Source organism: Scomber scombrus, chromosome 10, assembly GCF_963691925.1.
Source record: "Scomber scombrus chromosome 10, fScoSco1.1, whole genome shotgun sequence".
In the NCBI taxonomy this organism is placed as follows: domain Eukaryota; kingdom Metazoa; phylum Chordata; class Actinopteri; order Scombriformes; family Scombridae; genus Scomber; species Scomber scombrus.
Genome location: NC_084979.1, coordinates 5,164,156 through 5,182,044, shown reverse-complemented (window position 1 = coordinate 5,182,044; position 17,889 = coordinate 5,164,156). Strand labels below are relative to the sequence as shown.

The 17,889-nt window shown below is 38.5% G+C and overlaps 1 protein-coding gene across 1 annotated transcript in view; it reads right to left on the bottom strand.

Moving 5' to 3' along the window:
* Positions 1-17,889, bottom strand: part of LOC133988131 (kelch domain-containing protein 8B-like) — a 143,273-nt gene that overhangs the window by 42,003 nt on the left and 83,381 nt on the right. Inside the window, exons 2-3 of the mRNA XM_062427683.1 lie at positions 15,737-15,901; positions 7,186-7,410 (exon numbers count right to left, since the gene is read on the bottom strand). Of these exons, the coding sequence (XP_062283667.1) occupies positions 7,186-7,410; positions 15,737-15,901 (390 nt within the window). The remainder of the gene's footprint in view (positions 1-7,185; positions 7,411-15,736; positions 15,902-17,889) is intronic.

Sequence of the window (17,889 nt, the reverse complement as noted above, 5' to 3'; positions counted from 1 at the left end):
AAGAGTCACCTGGCACTTTCTCTGCTATGTGTGTGTGTGTCTCTATGTGTGCTTGTGTGTTGGCTGTGTTCCCATTATAGTCTGCGGTCCGAATGTTAAATGTCCGAACTGTTTTTTATTGATCGATATTCAAACAGAGGACTCAAATGTTCTCAGACACGTTAATGCTGTGAAGATTACTGCTTCCTGTCCCACCACCGTGTCACTTTTTCTTTATCAGTTTTTCGACAAACCGCTACGGAGCTTCACCCCTCATTTGCATTTTCAGCTTCCAGGCATCACCGCAATGCCATCCCACAATGCTTTGTCACTCTCATGCACGGATGTTTTGTAAGAACTGGATACCAGATGCCAAGATGGCACCCAGTCATTGAAAAAAAAAAATGAAAAAAAGAAAATCTTGCCAAGCGCTTAAGCTAAAAAAAGAAACCATGTTCATAAAAATGGCTTTTTCAGGCTCTAGGAAAGTTTTGCCAACATAAAACCTTCATGGTTTAAAAATCCATAGTGTCATTGGGCTTGCTGGACCTCTTTTATAATTGACATCTATGGGGAATAATGTTGTTTTGTCCCCAATTGACTTTTTGTTGTTTCTGTATGACAGAAGGCCACATGGGACAATTTTTCAGCAAACCTTATCATCATTATCCAACTCTCTTAATACATCCATGATTGCATCACATAGATGCTGTGTACCAGTGTTATGTAATATTTTCATCATTTCAGTAAGTGAAGGCATACCTGTGTGAAACTCCCACAAACCTTTTTATTCATGTTTTGCTTGTCTGTTTGGCTTTTATTCTACATTCTTCAACCAGCTGACATGTGATCACACAGGAAAAAAAACATCCACGCACACCTTAGGGCACAAAAGTCTATTTATCTGTTTCTGTGAGGATATTTTTAAAGATGTCCTCACTGAATCTAGCAGCGTTTTGGGACTGAATAATAAATAACTGTCAATGGAGCACTAGCAGAAAATATGCATACAAATGTAATGTATCAGTATGTATGGTATGTTCAAATAGATGACATCTATCTATCTATCTATCTATCTATCTATCTATCTATCTATCTATCTATCTATCTATCTATCTATCTATCTATCTATCTATCTATCTATCTATCTATCTATCTGTCTATCTATCTGTTGTTTATTCAGGGAAAATTGACTGATCATGTAGTTCCTTTACAACAATCCCCTAAGGATACACAATATAAGATAACAACCACAATAAAAACCATAAAATGTCAAATAAAGCAAATAATTAGCAGACATATCTGGCAAGAGCGATATACAGCAATGAAAACAGCAAATTGATGAAAACTTAAAACTAAAAAATAACAACCAACTCATGATGGTGATATATATTCTTGACTTTAGACTTTAGTGATACAGACAGTGATCACTAAAGTCTATTGGAAACACACAGCTATGCAAGTAATGATGTGGCCTTTTAGTAAGGATGAGATCTAGCAGGGAGGAATGATTGAACAATTTAATATTAGGACATGGGAGTTCTGTAATCATCTGGGTAAGATTTAACTCAGTAGCGATTAGCTGCATCAGACATCCAACCTATGTTAGAATCCTCTAAAATGACAGCTTCGGATCTGATCAGAGAAATAAAAATCTCTGATCAACTATTTAGTGCATTGAGACTAGCTGTAGGCAGATGGTATACACCCACAGTAATCAGAGGACAGCCATGATGACCCAGTTTAAGGTTAATCACTAATGGCTCAAAATGACCTGGGACAGAGGTGGAGACATTTACGGATGTACTAAAACATTTTTTTTTTTAAATCATATATAGACACACTACCACCTTGTTTAACTGTCTGCTCTAAAAATGTTGTTACTATAAAGATTAATATCTGTGCAAGAAACACTACTAATGTCAGGGTCTGAGTATCCACCTGTTGGTAAAAGGTTCCTGGCATTTAAGTGCTCAATCCAAAGCCCTTCACAGGCTTTAAAATGATATACTGGGGTCCAAACCATAAGTACCCTGGGAAGGAACTCCAGCATCAGACAGGGCAGCACCCTCCTGTATCTTGTTTCTGATATCATTGCTTTGAGGGAAAACTGCTCCCCCCCTTGCATCTTACTTTACTCTCCTTGATGTGTGCGCTCATGCATTTTGCCACATGCCCACACGTTAGAATGTGTGTAGGCCTATTCTAAATTCATACTATCAGTTGTTATTCATGCAAGTACTCAAAAAGCTCAGTCACACATTAACATTATCTCTCTTATGTCTTTTTTGTTCCCGTCAGTACATCATAACTACAATAAAGTGGTGTTTTCTCAAACACTATAAAATACCATTAAAGTTTGTGATAAAAATGTGTTGCCAGTGTTCACAATATATGTCAAAGTCCAGGTGAGAATCACAGGAAGCTCCTCACTTTTTAAACTTGCGATGGAAATTAATGACACAGAAAAGTTTGACCATAAAAGCCACAAGATGAGAATGTTATTAAACACATTACACAGCCATTAATCATGATTATTCGGAGGATGAATCGCATTATGATGTGTGAAATGAGCAGAAACTGAATAAGAAGGTATACAATGAAGGGGTGGGGTGAGTTGTTGATTAAATAGCTTTATATATCAGGTGGTTTTTCTTTCTGGTGCTCTTTAGGCATTGAAATGTACCAGGACAAATGAGAGATTTCAACAGAAAACAGAATTCCTCTCTCTGATAATTAAGTCGAAAATATACCTGCAGTGTCCACATATACCTGTGGTGTTTGCAGCTGCTGCTTCTCTGCATTCATTTTTCTAATCAGGAACAATGACACAGTGTGCCATCTTTATATCTGCATCACACTCACACTGTGACCACCTTTAATACCTAATACTGTGAATGAAGTCATCCAAAATTTGACAAAGGCACCTCAGCAACAGCCACTCCAGCAGAACAGCTGAGTTTCACTTTGCGTGACCATCTTTGAACAGGAACTCCAGCATTAGCAGCTGTAACCATCAGTTGGGGAATACTTCCTGCAACACCACTGACTGATGTGTGGGCAGAAGTGTGACATGCTTGGAAGTTTCAAGCCACGGACAGTGAGGCTGAATCTGGCCTGTAGCAGCCTATGGCCTGGGCACAATAGTCCAATAATGGCCAGTACCATTTATAAAAACAATAAAGAGGAAAACATCCAATGGGGGTGAATGCTTTTTATAGGCACTGTATGTTGCTGCCACATTGGGTTTGTTATGAAATGCCAGATGAAAGTTTTCGAGTTTGGTACATTACCATCTGTGACAGTTAGCTAATACACAAATCCCTTTACTCGCTGGTTTGACTGTTCAAAAAAAGGATGATGCAGGATTATACAAATCTAACAGTCCCTATAATCATAAACCATAAACCTGTCAAATACTCACTGTAAAATATTGCTGCAAGGCGTGATAAATATATATATAATATGAAGTTGGATGAACACCCACACAGTAACCTTTTTGTCCTAATCTGCCATCTTTCATTAACAGTAATAATCACATTTTTATTTATAAAGCACTTTTCAAAATACTTAAAGATTATTTGACAAATTAGGTTAAAAAAAAAAAAAAAGACTAACATTTCCAGGACATAAAACCAAATATCTTAAGATCCTGTGCAAAAATCATAGATATTGTTCATTTCAAAAGTAAGTAGCATACAGGACCACATCTGGCTCCAAACTAGTAGTGATGACACATATCGTGCTCATAGAAAACACGAGTTAATCTCAGATTCAAGGTGAGCACGGGGAAACGTTCAAGTAACAACAATAAAAACACATGTTTAGTGGAGGGGGACTTTGAAGCAGTTTTACAAATGTATGGTTATGCTGGTTATGATCCTGAACGTCTTTTTGAATCTTGTCACCTAAGGCATGGTCCTGGATAGTGTGGACTGGATGTTGGCTTTGGAGAACAGGAGGTTGCGGGTGGAAAGCGATGGTGGAGACAGTCGGAGAAGTAGGAGGAGGATCTGGTTGTGGAAGGTTTTATAAAGAAAGGAAGGTAGTTTGAAATGAATCCGGTGTGGAACCGGGAGCCAGTGGAGGTGTTTTAGGACGTAGTGTAGAGTTTATTAAAGACCTTAGATGGTGTTTCATTAAGAATGCTACTAAGTTGGAGTAGGAGAAGGATGGACAGAGACTATAGGTATGTTTTTCCAGAGGTTTTTTCAATGAGATTTGTATGTTGTTTGAATTTGAAAAGTTACCATCCAATACCAAGATCACTCCAAGTGTGCAGATATGTGGTGAGGAGATGGTAAGGAAAAGGCTGTGCACAGTTTTGGTGAGAGCTTTAGGACAAACAATGATCGCCCTCACTAGGCTAATTAGCGCCCACTCTCCAATCCCATCTCCCACCCCCCTTGCATCATTATGCTATTATATTATCATTATATCAGTGGTTTAAAATGATCTTCAAATGACAATAATATCGTTTATCGCGATTATTTCTGAGACGATATATCGTCCAAAAAAAAGTTAGTTATCGTGACAGGTCTAGTCCTCACAACAAGGGCCAGATCCACCATAATAATCCCCTAAATTGTATGTCTACGGCAACAAAAAGTGTACAATTCTCTGCAACTTTCCTCAAAAAAGATTATAATCTTTACCAGAACAGTTGAAACCCCATCTGGAGTATCAAAACGTCTCGCTTTTGTCAATTAGCAGACATGATTACAGTCTTACACTGTATATGATGGAAGCACACTCTGTTCACTTTGTGCGTTTTCATGGTGCTTAAAAATGGGATTTGTAGCAGATGCTGTGACACTATAGCACAGATGTACAAAACAATAACGCCGTATAATTAAAGCTCACCATCGTCCAAATCGCCCTGTTCTGAAGGTAATGACTCATTCTTGTTTCGGGTGCTGATCTTTCACAGTGCGGCAAAACGTAGATTTAAAGTAAAAGGGGTATGAATGAGGATTCACTCACAGATTTACATCAAGTGAGGGTTTAAGCCACTGATCTTTTTAAAAAAGTCTAAATAAGGCAGTCGAGTTATTGCCCACATTGCATTTATGCGTTTGTTCGGTAATGTTTTATGCAGCAACATTTCGAGTGAGCCGTAACTCGTCAGCAAAATACCCTGTGGGAGCATTTGTTCTTCTTTTTCTCCCCCGGCTGCTTAGAAAGCTGGTGCGGTAAAGGACTTTCTCTATCAGCATCAACATCAGCTTTGATATGATCAGACTCAACTAATGCATAATCTTCCTGTGTATGGGTTGGCTTATGAACAGGGAATAGATCATGTTCTCACTTTATTCATATTGCTCCAGGGTGGCATTGAATACATTGTGAGAAGACCAGACCGACAATTCTTTTGGGATGCATACAAGGCAGCTTTTCTCTTTCTCATGTATCCAAATGAAATAAACTAGGAAGGAATTGCCTCTATAAAACAAGAAGTATTTGTGATAAATCACCTAAAACTGAATTGAATGTTTTGACCCTTGTGATCAAACTATGTTACGTCAGGAATAAGAATGTATGAGCTGTCATATCCTTTTGTTTTTGAGTATTTATGTGCACTCTGCTGTTGCATTGTATGAAAATCCAGCCAGGGACGAACTGAGAATAACAAACTGCCAAAGACTTTTCACTCACACTGGCTCAAAAGCCACCCATGTAGCCACTTTTAAGAATTAAGTAGGAAAAGGGATAATGATTAAATTAAACTATGATTTGTAGAATGAAAAAGGACAAAAAATACTAACAATGTAACTATATAATGATAGAAATAAATAAATGTTATTGTCCGATAAAGTATAATGAATATTTAGACTATGTCAGATCAGATTCTTTGGTGATTTTGTGGTTCTAGTTTGTCACTTTGTGAAGTGGACAAAATATCAGAAACACCTTTGCACTACTTCAACAAAGCACCTTCTCGAAATGTCCCTATACTTTAGATGAGTCAACACACGAGGCAGTAATATCAATAAAAACTGCACATTGATGAGGTAACCAGCCTGTATGCTGTGCCATCTGCAATGCATTCAAAAGGTTCTTTTTTTTTTACATTTCACTCACTGTACTAACTACATGTATTTCGGCAGCACTCAAGATCCAACTCACAATCAGTGTAGTTAACACAGCCCAAAATTATGCAAGTGTGGAAACTGCAGTATTAAACACTAAATGCATGAACTAGTTAAAGCATTTAGATGATTCTCTTTGGGGGTATTTTAACTTCTTTCCCAGAACTTTTCAGCACTTCTTTCACCTTCTTTAGCTTTGCTATCTATATAAAGTGAGTCAGCAACAGTCAACTGCAGTGCTAAGTATTGTAATTGTTAACATGATCAGGGTTGGGAAGGTTACTTTGGAAATGTAATAGGTTATAGATTGCTAGTTACCCTATTAAAATGTAATAAGTAATGTAACTATTTCAATTACTTAATCAAAGTAATGTAAAATGTTCTAATTTTGTAACAATTGTTACCCATTAAGCACCAAAATCTAAGTTCAGCTGTTTTTCATGGATACTGACATGATTTATAATGTCATTATGATAATGATCATTTCTTATAAAGCAAGATTTATCTCTCATTTGAAAATGTATTCATTAGTTCATGTAGATTTTGGAATATGAAATAAAGATATTTGATGAATAAAGAGGGTTTAATTGGTACTGTGACACCATTTAAGCCCATGTGTGCTCCAGATAAGCCCACGTCATGATTTATTTACTAAATATAAAAAATATTGATTTAAAACAATTAAAAACAGCAATAAATATATTCAGTAACATGTTCAATTTTTTTTTTTTAATAGGAAAAAACCCTCCTGAGCAAAATCTTAAAGGTCTGACTTCAGATGTAACCTCATTTGTAATCATCAATATTTTCATAATAACACATTTTGTCTTATATATATTAGTAACTATAACAGATTACACTGCATTTTATTTTGTAATTAAATTACATTACGCCATTACATGTAACTAGTTACTCCCCAACACTGGACTTGAGCTAGGTAATGGAATGGAATTGGTACACATTGGGCCAGGTAGCAAACTTGGCCAGTAACAATACTCAACCCTGTGTGCATGTGTGTGAGTGTTTATGTTTTTTAAATAGCATTTGCTAAAGATGTGTAGTGGCCCACCAGAAAAACCTCGCAGCACATCAGTCCGCCAATTACGACTTACTGTACCTTGATCCAGATCATACTCCTCCATGGTGCTGACAAAGTGAGGTCTGGAGTAGAAGTTATGTGGCCCCGGCTGCTGGAGGCCTCCCAGGCTGAAGAGGCTTCGCTCATTTGTGGCGCAGCAGGAAAAGGCCCTCCGGCTCGGGATGCAGGGGTAACGGGTCCAGCTTTTCATCTCCAGGTCAAAAGCCTCCAGCGCTGTCACCGGCATCTTTCCCTGACGACCACCTGGAGACGGCAAGAAAACCAAAAAACACATTAATGGTGATATCAAGGCTTTGCATGTCGATAAGGCTCATTTATTTAAAAAGGTCTACTTGGAATATGTTCTACTTGGGCAGAATGTTGGGGTATTTGATAAAACTGTGCGAAATCAAACACATTTCAAGCCACACAAAAACATATCTTCTGTATTATTATGAGTCATGCGATCTTATAAATGTGACACTCATGCATTCTAACATTTCCAGGAAAATTTGGATGCGTGTGTCACGAGCATAGCCGAGCACTGTGTGACAAATGGCAAATACAAATTTCCTGGGTGACACTGTTTGTCCTCGTTTTTCCATTTCCCATTTCTTTTCATTGCTTTTTAATCCCCTGCTTCTGTCACAAAGTTTGCTTGGCATTTGTGTCGAAGTCTGGCACGCGTGCAAGACCAGCGCTGGGACCACATTTCATTTTGGACTTGAACACAGAGCTGCAGCGGCAGGGTGCTTCCCCTAGGACGCCTACAACTTGTTTATTTCCACAAATCATGACTTAACCTTGTAAAATACGACTACAAGGGGAAAGGCAAAGTGGTGAGAGAGCGGATGTAGTTGGCAGTTGGATTGGCGCATGATGTAAAAAGGGAGGAAATGTTGAGGCAAAGGGCTGTAATGGACAATGCCAGAGGGAGGGGGGGGGGGGGGGGGGGGTGTAGAGGAAGGTGACGAAAAAGGAATTAGAGGGGAAGGAGAAATTGAAGGAGGCATTCAGAGCAAAATACAGATTCAAAGAAAGGTAAAAAAGACAAGAAAATGAGATACTGGTTCAGAGAAATTCTGCAAAAGCGATATAAGGAATTGAAGAGAATGTAGAAGAGGGTCAACTAGAGTGGGCAGGGTGGCACGGAGATCGATAGCAACAGCGAGACAAAGAGCTGAACTGAGTGGGAAGGATTTGAGTCAGAGAGGTGAGAGAAAGAAAGCAATTTTGAGCATAAAGACCTGTTGATTACTGTAGAAATGTTCAGTATGCAGAGGCATTAAATATAGATATTTAAACCTAATTCATACATGCTGTGTGTAAACACTGTAGGTCTATATCATTTTCTGTGAGATTATAGTTCAAATTCAGCTTGAGTGTTATTACAATTCCCAACAGCCAGAGGAAATGAATAAGTCATCTAAATTTATAGAAGTGACAGAACTGACAGAGAACAACTGAAGTATTCATACTAAAGAAAAGCAAACACATTTATTTTTAAATTGTAATGTCTCTGAAAATTCAGAGACGTGCTCTGCATTTGAAGCTTTTTAGTTAGCTGTTAACTGATTGGAAGCTCTTTAAAAATGAATAGTTTGGCATTTTGGGGAAAATGTTAGACGGGATGATCGATACCACTCTAGAGATGAGAAAGGTATTGATCCTCTCATCTAAATCTCTGCAAGAGATGAAGGGATGAGGATATTTTCCCTCCAAATTTCACCAGCAACGAGGTTGACAATAAGCTGAATGAATTAAGGTGCCAAATCTGAGCACTCTTCTCATATAGGAAAATAATGACTCATGATCATGTGTAGACAAATGAATAGTTAGCTAAACTGTTAGCATTACAATAAATAAAGCTCTGACAATTCTTTGTCGTTGCACAATTTTGTTGTACAAGCTGCAGCGTACAGTTGTGTAAAAGGAGACATTTGGCAGTGCTAGCAGTATGGCTTTATGGTCATGTTGGTCTTTTGGCTGGATTGACATGTATCCTACTGATTTTTCCTCCAAAGCCGCATTCCGCATTCCAAAAGTTTTGACAATCCTGTGAAATATCTCCAGCACTGTGTCTCAAATCACACAATTCTGTTAGTACACTTCTATGTATTACACCATGTTCAATATTTACATGTGTAGTGCGAAAATTTCGACAGGTTAGTGTTGTCTCAAATCAAACACGGCCGCTGCGCACTTACCAGAATTGACAATTAGCTACTTAGTGAGCTAGCGTTAGCATTTGCGGAACTAAATCATTACAGTATGCTTAATCAACCCAATAAACCTACTGATGGCTTATATGAGACAACAGTATAGTGGTGCTTAGTGGGGGAAAAAAAACATTTATAACATTTTTGTATAATGAGGCTGAAGTTCACCGTAGTTACAAAATTGTCGGCGCGCCATTTCCAGTTTGAAAACTGGTCCCTCCGCTTCTGCTACGTAGCCAAGATGGCGTCTGTTGAGGCTGAGTAGTGTCCATAGTTCCACACTCAACTTTTTGACTGTTCTGAGTGCACAATCCAGGTACTTACAGTGCACTGCATTTTTCCATACTTCTCAGTGTAAACGCACTTACGCACTCAAAACATGAAGTGTAAGTACATGATTTGAGACATAGCATAGGTCTCCTTGATAGCATAAACAATTTTGTACTTCCTTCATCGTTCCCAGATGACGAACCCTCCGACATTTCCTCTCGCGCCATCGAGGTCAAATGTTTAATCTGTCCAGTAGGTTTATGACCGTCGGCCTCAGCTGTACTTTGTGTTTTGTGCTTATTAATAAAGGTTAGTATGCCAACATGCTAAACTAAGATGGTGGACATGGCAAACATTCTAACTGCTTGACATTAGCATGTTAGCATTGTCTCATGTTGTAAGCATGGCGCCATTGAGCTGGAAGCATGAAAGCAGCACTGTGTCTGTACAGCCTCACAAAGCTGCTAGCTAGCGTAGCCGTAGAGCTATCTTCAATTGTAAATGATGTAACACAACAGAACACCATAACATACCATGCAGCGTTTGAAACTTCTCAAAAGGATCAAACAACTTGGCCTTTCTCCTCCTTTATATCAGTTAACTGTAACAAATGTTATCTATCGTCAGCGTATTTTTCACTTGTTTAATTTATGTTTGTTGGATACTTGCGCACTTTTTTGCCTTGAGTTCTCCCTGTTTTCACTCAAAGTTATTCAAAGCTATAGCCATCCTCAGTTGGATGACTCCCAAAATGCTCAATAAAAGTAAGCAAGCTCATGCAGTGTACTTCTTAAAGGATTTAATGCTCGTTGTCAAAGTAATATCTAGCTGCTGCTTCCACGGTATAGAGATTGTCTTTGCAGATGAAGGCGCAAGATGCTAAACATTAATGACCGGTACCCTCCAACCCTGAGGCCACACCGCTCTGATTCACCTGCTGTTAAATGATGCATTGCTGCGGTAGTAAGAGGGGCTGCAGGGGGATGTGATTTGTTCATTGTGATTGTGACTTCTTATCTGTCTTTGCAGCTGAGGAAAGGTATTGTAACTTTAATGCACATTCCCTCATTCAAGACGACGCGCTAACATGCTCACACAATAAAGCGAGTACTATGTGCGTGTGTGTTTGTGTGTGCGCGCGCTGACGTGCTTTGTTTATATGCATATGTGCATGTTTCAGAGAAGAATTTTTGATCATCCTTTACTTGCTGACAGCCTCCTTTCAGATGCACTCGTGTTGTGCTTACCAACCCTGACACTGACACACACACACACACACACACACACACACACACACACACACAGACACACATACACACACAAGAATTTGAAAGCAGAACGAAGCCTGATGAGTTATACGTCACATGGCAGTAAGTCTGTTGTTGTGTTGTTGACTGGGAACACACAGAATTTAAATCAAAGGGGCGTCAGACCCCCCCACCCCCCCCCACCCCAGGGTGGAGCAGCAGCTGAAGAAGCAGCATGGATTTGCAAGCTAGGGTAAACTTTTTTTGTAAAGTACAGCAAGTGAGCATGAAGCAGTGCATTCAGTTGACATGAGTGAGAGAGAGGGACAGATAAAGAGAGAGAGAGAGAGAGAGAGAGAGAGAGAGCCGGGGGGAGAGATAATGGCCTGCATTTCCAGTTAGAAAACAAACAGGATGAAGATCACATTATTATTCAGTTTGCACATCACTCACAACTCTGTGTGTAATGTGATAAGATGTGATTAAGCTTCTGTGTTTGTGTGTGTGCGTGTGTGTGTGTGTGCGTGTGTGTGTGTGTGTGTGTGTTGTGTCCATGCGGGTGCAGCAGCCATTCCTCTCTGTCCAATGCATTTGCTAGGCATCATTAGCTCCAGCCTAAACAAAATGAATTAGTTTGGTAGTCTGCAGATAAGTTATGGATGTTTATATTTTGGGTGGCAAACTTTTCACTTCACTGCACCATTTGTTACTCATTTTTATTTTTGTCCTCTAAACTGCAGTTCCTCAACTTATTTTGCCATCAGGAAAAAGTTGATCCGAGACTGCTTTTCAACTCACTTCACAAACAATGCACATATATTTCTTTGCAGCACGGCGCTCTAAAACCTCAAGAGGTCAACCTTACCAAGGCGAGGTACATGAAAGGATCTCCTCTACTGCTAGTGAGTCTCAGTGCTGTCAGGAGCACGGCTGAAGCCATGTAGTGCACTGAACTACAATTACGACAGATACAGTACTGTTTTATTCTCTTTGTAGCGTGGCAGTCCGTGAGATTTTCATTTCACGGTTGGAAGTCGCCAGAAAAACAACACTACAGTCTAACAGGTGAGATGTGTGATTTGACAGATATGATTATGAATCAAAAGTGTGAGCTCAGAATCTTCTATAAACAGAGAACTTTTAGTAACTGCATCCAAACAAATCGGGGGAAGGTTTGAATCATATGTCGTTATGGAGTTGATAGATGGGAAATATCAATCTTTAGCAACAATTTTAACAATTTGTTGTCTACTGACTTGTGTGTGTGAAAAGACTGAAGTAACTCAGGTCATTGGAGAATATAGAAATGATGATTTTGTTCAAATTAAAAAATGTGTATTATGTATATTATGGCATGCCATTCAAGAAACTGTGAGAAAATTTAATGGAAAAGTTAAGAATATGGAATGGGGAAAAAAAATTGATATAATAGCTGAAAGTGAGGTAGAGTATATGGAATGAAAGTATGAATATATGGAATAAAATTTGAATATATGAAATAAAAAATTGAATATATGGAATTAATGTGTGATGTAGGCTTAGAGTTTGACTACATGGAATAAAAGTTTGACTATATGGACTAAAAGTTTGAATATAGGGACTAAAAGTATGATGAATATATGGACTAAAAGTTTGAATATATGGAATAAAAGTATGAATATAGTTCTAAGAGTATGAAAAAGTGGAATACAAATTTGAATATATGCACTGAAAGTTAGAATATAGGGAATACAAGTATGATCAATATATGGAATAAAGTATATCGAGTAAAGTTTTGGATATATGGAATAAAATTATGAATACAGTTCTAAAAGTATGAAAATGTCAAAGTTTGAATATCTAAAATAAATGTTTAAGTATATGGAATAAGCTGAGATATATGGACTAAAAGTTTGAATATATGGACTAAAAGTATGTTTATATTAACTTTAAGTTGGAATATATGTAATAAAAGTTTGAGTTTATGAAATACAAGTTTGAATATATGGTCTAGAAGTTTGAATATATAACTTTATAATTTTAACACTCAATGACACTAATGACACACTGATACACTAAAGTAGACTACATGAGTAAATGTATGTAAGTTCCACCACTGTCGATTTTCTTATGTTTTCAGTGTCTATATATAAATGCACACTGTGTTGTCAGGTTGATGAATGTATATTCTCTGTGTTTGTGTTGCGTGCCCGCTCACATGTTACACTGCATTGAGCTCTCTCTGCCTTTTTGCACACAAGCAAAGACTCAATCCGTCCCTCTGTTGAAGCGTGTGAGAAAAAACATTGATATGGAAATGACCACAGCTCCTGTTCTCAGGAGGTTATAGCTACTTTGTGCTGATTGTGTCCTTGCTTGTAGCATGCAGTGCAACGAATTCATCTCAAAATGCTTCCACGGTGAGACGTACCGAGCCTTGTGTGATTCCAATTTTATCTCTCAGCATGTGTGGATGACCAATAACCGCCACCCAAAAAGACAAGATGAGAAAAGATTTAAACTCTTATTATAGATGGAAACCGACTGGATGACAATCATGTGAGATTTAAAACCGTAAAAAAAAAAAAAAAATTCCAAGCAGCTTTTAACTTCTCTCCTCAGACCTGAGAGAACGATTTTCATCCTTCCATTAGTTCATCCTTTCCAAGTCATGTAAAAGTGCAAATAAAGTGTGTGAATAAAGAGCAACAAAAACTGCAACAGAAGGCGACCGCGAGGGTGCAAGTCAGACTCGACCACTTAAATCCAAGACTTTTATGGAGAAGCAGCAACCTTACAGTATCTATCCCTTCATTCACTCTCTGTGCAGCGGAGTAGAAGTTCAAAATGATCCCACAACACCAAAGCCTCCAGGACTGAGGTACTTCAGATATGCTGTGCATCACCACCCATCTGTGTCCTTGAGAAAATTACTGAATACATCCATCCTTATACACTGCTGAGTCTCTGGATGAAAGAGCTGACAGAATCCCTAAAACCCAACACTCACGCGATGTTACGTAGAATGAGAAGAAGAGACACATAAAAGTAGTGGGAAAGAGAACTGGTTCCCAGAATGGCTGCTGTTGCACCCTTCCGTTTTCTAACAGTTCACCATATAAAAAAACAAAGTGACATTCACATTAGCTACTTTTTTACACAACATTTTCAAACACATCAAATCAATCATTCAAAATCACCATAAAAACCCTGTTTATATGATCACGTAACTGTTGAGACAACAGTTTGTGGTCATAGTTTTCCTGGTGTACAGCAGTCATAAATAGCAGTCAAAACAAGCAAAAAAAAAAGGTGATACATCTTAGCTAAAGCTGAGCTAAATGACACTGTTAGCTATGGTGCTCTATCAGGACCGAGAATGCTAGCTTCCCCACTCTAAAATGCCTCATTTGCAGGGAAAACTACCAAATACAATACAAGCAACAAAAGTAATAACAAAAATAATAGAATCAACGCACAATATCATATGTTTTATCTGTTTGTCCTTCAAAAAGAGGTAGGCCTATGCTAGCAGCTGCGCGAGGCTGTACTGGCACAGCTAAACACGACCGTCAGCATATGCTAACATGCTCCTAATGATAATACTAACATGCTAGCTGGTAAAATGTCCACAATGTTTACCGTTCAGTTTAGCGTTTTAGCATGCTAACAGTTGCTAATTAGCATGAAAAAAAGAACAGCTGAGGCTAATGGGAATGGTGTCGGTAAGGCCATTGACCAGAAAAAAATGTTAACGTTGAATCTTTATGTTTCAGTGCATTTAATATGTAGTGTATTATATTGTACATCTCAGCACTATGTATCATATCCGCATTTAAAGTGACGTAGTTCAGATGACATTTATCAACCGACTTTCTTATTTAATGGGAAAGTTGGAGATGTGTCAAAGCAGCAGCGAGTACTGTTTGAGACCACCTTGAGACCACTGCTCACTTCCTGTTTATTGTTAATGAAATGTCGGGACATTTGAAGCTGTTTTTCTGGCAACAAAATCAGATTTTCTTAGGGAGATATCGCCAGACAGCCATTTTCATTTGTTTTAATTTTTTATATCAACCCGAATCATGATCTTTCCCTAACCCTATCCACATGTTTTTTTTAACCCTAACCCTTAATCTAACCCTAACCACACCGTAACCACAGTCTTCTCACATCATAAAACATAATTACTAAACTGATAATGGCCAACATTGAAAAGTAGAGATTCAAGTTATAAAATGTAGATATATCCATGGTTTACAGAAATTTTATAATGCCAATGTTTTATTCTGGTGATTGGGTTGCGTTGGTTTTGCAGGTATTTGGTCATTAGACAAGACTAAAAACACTGGTGATGGTGTTAGACGAAAGGTTAAGGGAATTTCATGGTAATCTTTGTGATAACTTTTGAGATATTTCACCCAAAATATCATCAGGATCACCAAAGTAAGTAGGATTCATTCCCCAGGGAACCATGACAGGAAGACAAGACAGTCCATCTCATAGATTTCAGTCTGGACCATGTCATAAAAAAACTGAAGGGGTAGTATAGTTTTATAGACTATGTTTAGAGACCCCTGGATAGAAACAGACAATGTTGGAGAATGAAATAGAAAAATGAAATAATAAAAAGACAGAAATGAGTATATATATATATATTTTTTTTTTTAAAGTTTTTTTTTTTTGGCATAGACACCTTTTTATTTGATAGTTGTCAGACAGGAAACATGGGAGAGAAAGAGGGGATGTGACATGCAGTACAGGTCCGCCGGCCGGGATTCGAACCGGGGTCCACTGCGTACGTGGCATGCGCTCTAAACACTCGACCACCTGCGCTCCAGAAATGAGTGTATATATTTGAAGGTTTTTTCCTACCCATCATGTAGATTTTGTTTCCTTTTACGAAGGTAGTGGCTCCGTACCGCGGCGTGGGTATGGAGGTCAACAGCTGCCATTGATCTTTCTCCGCCTCATAAACCCTGACCAGGGCCTGTGGTGTGGTGTCTGCTCCCATACCCCCCAGTGCATAAACCTTCCCATCTGCAGAGAGACACACGAGACAAAAAACAGTCTTAAACAGCATATCATCATTATTCTCTCTTCAAATAGTAACATGGACAAAAGACATTTGCTCTCAAGCTTGTAGTCAGCAGTGTAAGTGAATAAGAGGTGAATTGAGGTAAAAAAGAGAAAGTGTTGCATCATGGTAATTTATAATATTTCAGCCAGAGTCTGACAAACTTCCAGATGACTCCCACATCACCCCTTTTTTTTTTTTTTTTTAAAGAAAGGACACATGTAATCATCCCCAACTACTGCAGTGTCATTAGAATATAGGCTACTGAGCAGGAAGGAAAAGGGAGAGAAAAAGTGTTGAGCAAGCAACCACGATGATCCTGCTCAAATACCGCAGGGTGAGAAAAAAAAAGGGGAGAGGGAGATGAAAGTGAAGGAAAGAGGGAGGGAAGAAAATAAGAGAGGAGAGGAGAGGAGAGCGAGTAGCAGTGTTGCAGATTAACAGCCCATTAGCACTCTGAAAGTTGTGACAACTTAAATCTGAAGAGAGGGAGAGAGAGAGAGAGAGAGAGAGAGAGAGAGAGAGAGAGAGAGAGAGAGAGAGAGAAAGAGCAAGACACGGAGGGAGAGGAGTCACCCAGACAGATGGCACATACACAGAGCTGTGGCTTCAATTGTGAAGAATAAAGCAATAATAAATCTGTCACTCGGAACGCAGCTCGACACAAGTGCGATCGCCACGCGGTTCGGCAGTCGTGACTAAGTAAATCCCATTTTACTGTCGTACATTAAATAAACGGCGCATCGAGGACACTTCAAAGCAGAAAGCCCGTCGCAATGCACGCACACGGAGAGGAGGGAAAATGACATGCAGTATATCTCCTCTTTTCCTATAATGTTTTCTTCTCCTCCAGATCACCAGAGAGCTCAGTGAGCAGCGCAAAACCTCTCACATAGTAATTGCAAAGGGCCGCACTTACCAAAAAACTTGTATCTGCTGTAATGAGCAATGTGGATGGTGCGGTAATGAGCTTTCTATAAATAGTCACTATTAAATTGTAAATCCCATTCTGTTTAGCCTGATATGTTTTTTTAAGCAGTGCGGCATCAGAGTCACTTTAGATTGTTTTATTAGTTTATGCATGAGTCCCATTCAAATCTGTATAATACAGACTAACAGTGTGTCTATACAGCAGGTGTAGTATGAGCAGCAGTATTATGGAAGAGCTCAGAGCTTAATACACAATCACTTTAGTTACATGTGTAAAAACCAAAGTGTGAAAATATGCTTCAGGTCTTTTATAGAGAGGATCTGATCCATCAGTCATGTGTGAGACAGATGACAAAAACAGGACTGAAATGCTTTCTGTGTAGACACGTGATAGAGTTTATAGCCACTCTGATAATCATTGTAAAGAAAATCTGTTTTTATTGATTTATTTAATGATTTAAATACAAGACAATATACAACTGACATGGCCCACACACAATACAAAAATAACAACTACTACTACTATTACTACTACTACTACTAGTACTACTACTGCTACTACTCCTACTACTCCTACTACTACTCCTCTTCCCATCAAAACTAAAATTTCTATCCATGTGTGTTTGAACTATACCCCTATAGAGGTCACATATGTGCTTGTATGTATTTACTGCTGAGACATTTCATTATGAATTGCAAATGACAACCTGCTGGTGGTGCAAGAGGAAAAGGCAGAGGGTCACCAAATTCATTAGGATTCACCCTCTGGGCACCGTGAATATATTTGACCTGAATTCATGGTAATCATTTAAGCAGTTGCTGTGATATTTCAGTCTGGAACAAAGCAGTGGACCTACCAACCAACCAACATTACCATCATAAAGCCAACCTGTTAGACTGTAAAACCCTTTTATACATTGAATTTAGTCATATATATATATTGGAGGGATTTTGTAACTTATTAGTATCATGCTTCATTAAAAAAGGAGGAAAGCTATAATAAGAAGGGTATCATTCTAAT